Source organism: Schistocerca piceifrons, chromosome X (genome assembly GCF_021461385.2).
Source record: "Schistocerca piceifrons isolate TAMUIC-IGC-003096 chromosome X, iqSchPice1.1, whole genome shotgun sequence".
Classification (NCBI taxonomy): Eukaryota; Metazoa; Arthropoda; class Insecta; order Orthoptera; family Acrididae; genus Schistocerca; species Schistocerca piceifrons.
In genome coordinates, this window is record NC_060149.1 from 537073707 (window position 1) to 537084806 (window position 11100).

General features: G+C 35.2%; 1 protein-coding gene across 1 annotated transcript in view; it reads right to left on the reverse strand.

Moving 5' to 3' along the window:
* Window positions 1-10821, reverse strand: part of LOC124722506 (calcium-dependent secretion activator-like) — a 798081-nt gene extending 787260 nt beyond the window's left edge. The window contains exon 1 of the mRNA XM_047247660.1: window positions 10688-10821. Coding sequence (XP_047103616.1) covers window positions 10688-10821 — 134 coding nt within the window. The remainder of the gene's footprint in view (window positions 1-10687) is intronic.
* Between the last annotated feature and the right edge of the window lie 279 nt (window positions 10822-11100).

Consider the following 11100-nt stretch of genomic DNA (forward strand, 5'->3'; position numbering starts at 1 on the left):
CCCAAGGATAGATGCGTACATGGGTTGATCCACTGTGCCTTCCAGAATGATGAGATCATTCTGGTAATGACATGAAAACATTCCCCAGACCATAAAGCTCCCTGCTGGTTGCAGGGTGTTTTTACTTTCAGATGTTATATGCTGTACACGCCAATGGCTATGTGTACCATGGAGCATAAAATGTGATTAATCTGAAAAGTTAACCTGTAGCCATTTAGTGGATGTCCAATTGCAAGACTGGTGTACTAATTCCAACCTTCATTGCTGATGAACAGCAGTCAGCATTGCTGTATGAACCAGTCACCTGGTGCAGAGGCACACATGCAGCAATGTTGACTGGACAGTCATTGAGGAGACACTGTTGGATGCCCCTTGGTCCATCTGGGCAATTAGTTGGTCAACAGTTACACATATTTGCCCATACACCTCTCCACAGCCATCATTGACCTCTATCACCTATAGCCTATGACGTATCACAGTTGCCTAGCGCCAGACTTTCAATCCATGGTATGTTTCAACCACAGGAGCATGTGAACAGTTTACAAACTTACCTACATTGGCCTGAATATCAAAGATTGTGATGTTTTCGACATCAGATAAACTGCTCTATTGCTGCTTTATGACAATGACTGCACTATTTTCTGCATCCTCTCAATAAGTGAAATATACCCCACACTCCTAATGCTTCTACCTCTCATCTCATAGTGATTATGTCACACTGATCACAGACATAGGTGGTGCTCGCATTAATGTGACAGTACTGTATATTTGTGTGGGTGTTAAGAGTGTGTGATTTGGTTTCATTTATGTGGATGCTGAGCTTCATGTCTGTCCTACTCTCATCTGCATAGACAGCAGCCTGTGTGGACCGAACAACTGTGTTTTTGTGGACACTCTAGACTTTAACTTATTTCATGTAAATCATCATATTCTCTTCACAATATATGAGGAAAAGGGAACAGTCCCAAAAGATTTAGTGAAAGAATTATTTATAAATAGATCTTCAAAAAGCCAACAATTTTCAGTAACCTGAGATTTTAGTATGATTTAATCTAAATAGATAACTACATAATGAGAAACATGACACTAGAGTAGTATTCATGGTGTACAACTTCAAGATATATAAATTTATACTGGAAACTATGTTGGTGGTAACCAACTAAAATTACAGCAGCTGAGTGGGTGACCAATAAAATAAGACTTAGTGAGCTGTAACTGAAAAAAAAATATTTTATTTATGAACTTAGAGATGATTCATATTTTAAACACACACGCCTTCTCAGATGTTGCAGCTGTGTACATAATATTCTTTTTAACCGAGAGTATATCTTTCACATGAGACAAGTAATAGCTATCCAACAAATCTTGTATAGTTGCATTCTACATATGTACTACTCCAATACAAAGGCTGCTCACATGACCTTACTACATGACCTTTGGCAGTTGCATAGTACTGTAAATCTGTGTTTGGACCTTATGCTGTAACAAATTTCACCAAACTCAAACACTGCGTTTGGCCTCACTTACATGAAGACATCATGCTGTGTTGTGAAACTAAGATAAGAATCTGTGCTCCCAGCCACCACAAATGTGCAGCATGCTGTGGCAAAAGTTGTTGGCAAAACTATTCACTTTCAGACACTTTTAACTTTTATGACATCTAACTGTAAGATGAGTTAGGTTTCATTTCAATAAATGTGACATGAAGTGAACAATTGAGAAAACTGTTGGCTTACTGACAGTTTTGCAATACATACATGCATGCAGTATGTCAGTGATAATCATTACAACAATAAAATGAGATGCATCAACAGTAGAGACTTTCTTTGAAACATCAACCCAAAGAATTTATGATGTCAGTTTTACTGAGGAAAAAACATTCTGGAAAGTAATTAGGTTAATAAAGATCCATATCTGCAATTTGAAAAATGATGTACATTGTCTGACATCAATATGAAGCCATTCTTAATCTAACTTAAGAAATAGCCAGCTGTGCAAACAAAGATGTTACACAAAAAATACATTGTGGAGTTAATGGCAAAAAACACAAAATACAAAAGTTAAAATTTACAAAGCAAAAAGGATTTATGTTTAAAAATCAGAGGAAAGAAGCTCTGCAAATTGATGACATCCAAGTATCTGGATGAAACTGACCAACTGTTGAGTTTGGTACATAATATGGATAATGTAGAGATGAATAAGAATCTCAGCTTTACAAAACAAATGCAATGTGATCAGCAGTGTCAATTCTCATGATAATGCTTCTCCCACTTAGTGCCAGTACTTTAATTTCTTCATTCATCTTGAACTCTGATCAGAAGAGTGTTGATAACAGCTGAAAGAAGAACAAATACAAGTTGTTGCCACATAAAGAATGAGATAATTAGAGGCTGATCAAAAGGTCAGTTCAAACAAGGACAAAAAATTCAATCCATGGTGATGTTTCCAAAGAAATCTGTCTGAAGTTCAGTTGAAGATTAGATAACCACTGAGATCCTGTTGCAGAATGGCCATGTTGAGATCTGAACCCTACTCTTTCTTATCATGAGCCTTGCACTACAACTACTGTGCCAACCTGTATAGTCAAAACAGTTGAGAGATTTGTTGATTTATAAACAGGAGAATAATAAAAATAAAGACATTAATAGTGCACAGTATTTCATTTCAGAGTCATCTTTCATATTCTTTAGCATTATGTTAAGTGGTACAGTGTTCTGGGTGATTTCATTAATTAATCTTTTTCTCCAGATTAAGGAACCCATTATGTTACATTTATTGTGTATGTGACTTTGTGTTTATACTTGCATTTGATTTTGCTTGGCAGTTAGAATTTTTCCAATAGGAAGTTAACAATAGAAATCAAATTACACAGAGGACTGCAGTGAATTTGTAGAAAATGCATAAGAGCAGAGAAACTCTTGACAAATCCCTTAATTACATCATATAACAATACCAGTGTAGAACTGTAGCAGACTACAAATGTTTCTACATCAAAAATAACTTCAGTGACATCATTTGGAAATTAATTAGAGGGCAAAGTTTGAATGCCATTGGTGTAACTTTCTGAAGCAAATATGGGCAAGGAAATATGAAAGATGTTAACACAGAACTGATAGGCATAACCAACTTTAGTGTTCCATAATAGATCTTCACAATTTGTTTTCATTTGCCATGTTGTCAGGTGCAATAGTTAACACAGAACTGATGTGCATAACCGACTTTGGTGTTCCATAATAGATCTCCATAATTTGTTTTCATTTGCCATGTTGTCAGGTGCAATAGTGCATCTAAATTTAACAATCAGTAGGCAAAGATTCTGTAAAAGCTACACCTCCATCTGTGAGGCAGTGATTCAGTCAGTTTTCCAAAGTTAACAGTCTTTCCAAACTGACGAAAGTAACTTATGTTTCTAATCAGTTTCAGGATGAAACTGAAGTTCACACATTTCAGATAACTTTTGTCTTTAAGGTAATTTATTATTCAGCAAACATCATACTTTTAAGTTGCACGTAAAATACCACTGAAAAAATCATATGAGTGGAACAGGAAGATTTCACATGGAATAACAACCATCACAAGAATGATTTAATATTAATTACACTGGATAAACTTGATTAAAAAAGTAATTTAAGCACATTACTGGCCCAGATAACTGTGTACAAGTTACTGATATTTATTACTAACAATTTTACCAGCCCATGTGCACTTTTCAATTAAGTTTATCTCAAGAATCAGTTCAGGAATAATTCATATTTACACAAATTATATTTAAAATAACTAACCAAATAGCTTGTAATTTGGATATGATGCATGTTTAGTAAACCAGAAGAATGACCTTTGCTTTCAGCAATAAGTCCTACTATCTTTTTTATTTGGATTAAATGACTAATTTCACTAACACTGGTTTAAATCTAAGAATAAAGTATTTACCTTCTTTTACATCAGAGTGATAGATTCAGAGGGGCCAAAAGGTAGTATAGCCTATAATTCTAAAAAATAGCTCCTCAGTTTGCCTCACAAGTGCTGAGTGCACCCCACTTCCCAACAGCACTCAGCAGACTGGATAGTCACCCATCCAAGTTCTAGCCCAGCCCAACAGCACTTAACTTCAATGATCTGACGGGAATCAGTGTTACCACTGCAGCAAGGCCATTGGTGAAGATCCTCCATCACCAAGTATTGTGCAACTGCCAGTAGTAACCAAAGTCCAACAATAAAATGTGATGCAGCACTTTATTACTCCCAGTGAAATAGCTGCCCTTTACAATGATTAGATGCCTAGCCATCTGCGCACAGAGTATTAGTCAGAACTGCACCTAACTGGCAGATTAGAAATGAGCGCCAGATTGGCACTCAAAGCAGGAAATTGCTTTTTGTGGATAATGCTCTTACTGACTAATGCAACCAGGGACTATTTATAATCTGGGTTAATAGGTTCATGTTTTTCTCTGCTGCTTTCCAAACTTCACCGGTAATCCTCCTGCATATTTTGTGGACTAGAATTCCTCAAAAAGGATATTGTGGAGAAATGACTTTTGCCACAGCCTAGATCATTACTCCAGAATGAATATTTCACTCTGCATATGTATGCAGGAGAGCTTTTGTGAAGTTTGGAAAAGTAGGAGTGGGGTACTCACAAAAGTGAAGCTGTGATGGCATTCATTATGGTATTACATGGTCATAAACTGTGTTTAATTGATCTCAGTATGAAGAAGAACCTTTGGGATGTGGAATGACTTACATTATACATTAATAGGTGGAAGCAGTCACTGTAGATTATTACTGTACAGTATTCTAGCAAAAATTATAAGTATCAATCATGTATGAATATTGATAATTGTGGAAATTATTTCTATATTGCTCTATATATTGTCATGAATATTATGCAAAAAAAGGTACCTTGAAAAATGCCACTGCTCCTCCTCATATATTACTAGAGTGCTGTCTTTATCTTATACTTTAAAGTATTTACATAATTTAACACAGACCACTATCAGCTGTAAATCTAACCCATGGGAAATGACAAACTCTGTTTGATATAACAATTAGAGTTATATATAATTTACATAACTGAGTGTAAATATTCTAAGAAATTGTACCAGAAGTGGCTAATGAAGCATCCTTTTAATTTTGTTCTAATACCTGGAGATTTTCAGTTTTCTGGACGATGTCTGGTAGTAACCTGTTATTGACTCCACTCTGAATTCTAGATATGGACACATATTCTATTTGACAATTGCTTTTACATTCTGGTCCTGTAGCTGTGATTTTCATGACTCATTCTCCAGTCATTTTCATCACTAACCACAAATATATATGCATGTTGATACCTAAGTGTAAGAAGCTGTAGGTCTCTGAAGAGGTTTCTGGAAGATATTCAGTTATCAACTTTATACACCTGTCTTACTACATGTTTCTGTGGGATAAATACTTTCTTTGCCTTAGCTGCATTGGACAATAAAGTTATCTCAGAAACCTGTCACCAGATCAACACAATGAGAAAGATTTTTGAGACACTGACTTATTAATATTTTTTCCCATAGTCAGCCTGATATTTACCATTTAAATTTACAAAAATCAGCATTGTCTTACACAATTTTCTTAAAATTATATATTTCCTTTTTGGAATTCTTTATAAATCTTACATTACTACTTATTGAAGTGATGAGGAGGGAAGATAATACTGTTTTAAAAGTTTTTGTTGGTGAGGCATAGTGGTACCCAAAAACTTTCAGGTGTGAACAATACCACATGACATTTCTCACACTCATCCCGTGTGTCACTTTTCTTCTTTCTTGCTTTGAACACTACACAGTTTCTAGAGGGTGTTTCCTTCAAAGGGTTGGGGGGCGAGGGGGGGGGGGGGTGTATAATACTGTATAACATGTTATATGTCCTTAATGTTCTTGCCAGGTAAAATAAATGCATAAATAAATAAATATAACAAAATTTGCTCAATTTTGTACTTGCAGTTTAACAGGGGAAATTCCAGATTGGGGCTGTCCAGGTCTAGGTAGTCTGGCAGAGTGACATGCTCTATTATGACATCAGCCAGCTGAACTCTAAATAGAGTGAAACAAGATTTTGTTCCTGTCACTTTATTTAGTAGGACAAGTGAATTGAAAAACCCGATGCCCATCAGGTAAAAGAAAATCTCATATCTCCTTTGGAATACCTTCCCATGAAAAGGAAAGATGACAACAGTTGGTCCTGTATGTCAACAGACTTAAGTTGGCTGTAGTGATTCCTCTCTTTAAAAAAGGGGATAAAAGCATTGTTACAAACTATTGCCCAATATCCCTATTAACTACCTTCTCAAAAATTCTAGAAAAACTCATGCACAGGAGGATTGTAGACCATCTCAACTTCCACAGTATCTTAAGCAAAAATCAGTTTGGTTTTCGTGCCGGTCTTTGTACTGAACAGGCAATATTCTCTTTCAGCAACCAAGTTTTGGAAGCCATTAACAAAAAAATGTCTCCAGTGGGTATTTTTTGTGATCTTACAAATGCCTTTGACTGTGTAAACCACCAAATTCTTTGGAAAAAGGCAGAATACTATGGTTTAGGTGGTACTGTTGGCTTGTGGCTACAATCATATCTACAGGATCGGAAGCAGACTGTAATGCTAAATGGCTCTTCTGGAGAACCTGCCTCGTCTGAATGGGGCACGATAACGTGTGGTGTGCCTCAAGGCTCCGTTTTGGGCCCACTGCTTTTCCTCATCTTTATTAATGATCTTCCTCTTTGTACTGAGACAAACAGCAAATTTACCCTGTTTGCCGATGATACCACAATTCTAATTGACGATTTGATTGATCATGATCTTGAAAAAACTACAAATATTGTTTTTAATGACATCTTAAATTGGTTCTCCTCAAATGTTCTCTCACTCAATGCAGATAAAACTCATTATATGAGGTTCCATACATCACAAGGTAATCCCGATGAAATTGACATAAAATGTAGAGATCAACCAGTAAGTTGAAGACACAAAATTCCTGGGTGCTTACATAGACAGTAAATGTAATTGGTCAGTTCACATTCTTCATCTATGTAAAAAACTTAGCTCGGCAACATTTGCATTACGGGTAATTTCTTCAGTGGCTGAAGTTGGCACTATTAAGGTTGCCTACTTTGGCTACTCCCACTCATTGATGTCATATGCTATCATATTCTGGGGGAACCAACCACGTGCAAAAAAAGTTTTCACCATCCAAAAAAAAGCAATCAGAATAATGTGTGGGGTCCATCAAAGACACTCTTGCAGGCACTTGTTTCAGAAGATAGGTATCCTAACAACTGCCTCACAGTATATTTTTTCCTTGCTGACCTTTGTGTGCAAAAATTATTCCATCTACCAAGACAACAGTAAATTCCATGGTTATAACACCAGAAACAAAAACAATCTACATTTAGAAATGAAACGTCTCACTCTGGTACAAAAAGGAGTTTACTACTCCAGCATTAAGCTGTTCAATGCTCTACCACTACATATCAAATGTGTTCATACAGAACTGCCAAAATTTAAACAAGTTCTCAAAGATTACCTTACAGAGAAATCTTATTATACTGTGGATGAATACCTGAAAGAAAATGTATACCATCACTAAACTTATTGTGTCCAGAAGTAGTTCAATTGATTTTATTGTGCATTTGGGCATTAGCACACTTTTTGTAACAACAGATTGGCTGTACATGTATTTACTCTTGTAGGCCTAATATCTGATTTAACTTTGTGCTCTTATCTTTAACCTTTATTTGAAACTCCTTTTTCTGTCAAATGGTTGTTATGTTATCTAGCTGACATTGTATCTGTTACTGTATTTATAGTATGTCTTACTTAAACTATGTACAATTTGCCATTGAATTGCCCTTGTATTTATTGTAAGTTTAAATTGAAACCTGTACAATTTGACACGTTCCATATCCTTGTGATTGACTCACTAACTGGATCTATGGAACAAGAAATAAATAAATAAATAAATGTGTTCACTGAATTGTATTGTAAAATTGCATGGGGCTTCTGGACTGGGGTTTTAGTTTTCCTATCAGATTTTCCTGTTGCTGTCATACTGACATCTGTATGTATAGTGGACAGAATATTTATTCATTTTTATCCATTCACTTCAGAGCCATGAGCTTGTAAGAAAATAACACAAGAATCTCTTCTTTATAAGTTCAGATTTTTGGAAATGGTCTGGCTTATTCCACCCTGTGGATCTAACACTCTGTATGGAATTTGTGCTCCATTCAGTGAGCCTTACAAACAATGATGGGGAAGTGTACCAGTTGTCACTATGTACTGTTTGACCATTGTCCAAAAACAGTTGCACGAGGTCCATAACAGAATTTCCTTACTGCTTGGGTCAGGTTTTCTTTACTGTATAAATAACAAATCCTGAACAGTAGCCACTATTTGACTGACAAATTTTAAGGAAATTACTAAGAAAATGTGCCTGTGGGTGTAGCAGTGTCTACCTCTGAATTTCATGAGGAATTCATCATTTGCAATATCTTCTTCAAGATAATAAATGCTTTGGAAATTTTGTTCAAGTTTGTTAGTAACAGGTTGCAACTTGTTCAGATAGTTTGCAGTGTCAGCATTTCTATTATTTACAAAATGAAAGAGCCCAGAAATATGTAAGATTCTTCTATATGGCATGATGTCAGAAAAGAAAGAAGAATGGATTGATTTTTTTGTGGAACAGTATAATTGAAGTGCTGCTGGCTTAATCACCTGTGCCATAAGAATACACAAAGTAACATGTGCTTGAATTTCATTGGATGTAGTTGGAAACCAAGCACTGTTTGATTTCGAAATAGGAGAGTATTTATAACAATCTGCTGCATACCTATTTGTTTCTGCTGCTAAAATCTCCCAGAGAGACACATGAACCATTTTTCTGTACATACGTAAGGAAGTAGTTGTTGAGGGAGTTGACTTTGAACCCTAGGACTTATTTCTACTTTTTTATTTTTATTTATTTATTTATTTATTATTTATAACAACACTCACACCTGTTGCTACAACATCAGTGTCACTATCAGTTTCATTTGCCTCATTGTAATCACTAGTATCATTTACCACATTGTCTTCATTATCAGACCTATCAGAAATATCAGTTTCAGAAACATCAGTGTCTTTTATTCAATAGACTTTCGATTTCCTGGACTGAGAGAAACTTTTTATGGTACAGCAGTGCTTGATACTACAAATCTGGTGAAAAACATTGAAAACAATTGCTTATAACTCACAAAATATCAAAAGAAATCGAGTGTGCTATACACCACTAAATAGACTGCTACCTCATATGTCTAGTAATATATAACATGTCATGCCATCTATTGACAGAAAAGAAGAAACACTTAGAAGAATCTATAGCTGCTCAGCCCATCTCACAGCCCGCTATGTAACTGGAAATCTGCAACTGTGAGCCAGCTGTATAAGCCAGTCAGTTAATTGTGAAGCAGATATCATTGAGATTTACAGTTAACTTATTCACATGCTAGTGTCACATCATTTTTTTATCTATCTGTGCGCTAACGAGTTCCATATATGGAATTTTGCACTTTGTGCCCATTATTCTCTATGTCTAGTACCAGTAAGTAAATTTTATTTCTTGGAAATTGTATAAAACGAGTTTTCCTTGGATTGAGGGTTAAAATGTTTATTGTGAATCAGTTGTAAGCTAATTCCATTATTCTCTTGCTAGTATTATAGATGTCTTTGGACTCCTTATCAGCATACTAGAGCCATCAGTAAACAGCATAGATTTCAGGGAATGCTCCATTTTGACAGTTAAATCATGTATTTAGATCAAGGACAGGAGTGGGTCAAGCATCAAATCTTGTAGCACATTATATTTAGTATTACACAATTCTGAATTCAGTCTTATGTGTGTTCTGGCATTTTTTTAATGTGACGCACAGAAAATGCAAAATGAATATTTTTCCTTGCTTATGTTACACCAGAACTGTATTTTTCAGATCACATATTGCTTCCTCAAACAAGAAGACAAACTGAGCTGCAATTATAGGGTACTTCTCAGAACATTATTTGAATATTTCATTGTAAGATAATTTCTCAAGAAACTGTTGAGAGTATAGGATTGGGGGAGATGGGTCTATAATTAGAAATCACCTGTTCATGACCACTTTAATAGATTGGTCTTAGTACTGCAAACGTCAGTCTTTCAGGAAATACTCCGTGGCTCATTCACTAGTTACACAGATAATGTAAGAGAGCACTACTCAGTGAACAAAAAATTTTAGTACTTCTGTTGAACTAATATTGTAACCAGACGAGTTCCTGATTTACAATAACCTGTGATTTTTATGATTTCTAGATCAGATGGTTTGACAAAACTACAATGAAACATGGTAGGCACTTTCAGGATTTGAATTATGAAGTATCTACCACACCATTCTCTGTTACAGTTTTGAGTATTTATATGGCAAGTAAACAATAATATCACAGTACAGATTGCAATATTTTCCACAAAAGCCTTAGAAGGAAAGAGATGCACTGTAGATCATTACAGAATTTTAATTCCTTTCATTCTTGTAAAGAACAAAAAATAATGTGTTGTTAAAGCTTTTCTTATCATTTTAAAGGATACTGTAACAAGAAACCCAATGAGATTTGCTACATAATTCCTCAAAAAATTCCAAGAACTTCTACTTACCTATGATTATACCGCTTCAGTTTTTGAAGTCCATATTTAGAGTCCATGGAACCTTTTGAAACAGGTAAGGATTCCAAATTAGCCATAAGTAAATTTATGGAAGATTTTAGTTCTTCAATGTACAAAGATTCCATTTCCTTCAGTACAAACTTTGGCATTAATTTTCTGTTCTGGAAATGAAATTAAAAATTTGACATTATTGACTGTGATCATAGTTGTCTTGCAATTCTATTTGAAAAAATTAGGTGATCTAAAACAAATCAATAAAATTTTAGTTTCATTACTTATTTATGGAGGCTCAAATTCTCTGATGTGTCACAATTAACATTTTACATAAGGTAGTTCACTGTTTAGTATGAGGCAATCACCATTGTACAGTTGTGTCAAACCAGTACTTATCAACAGCAAGCCAA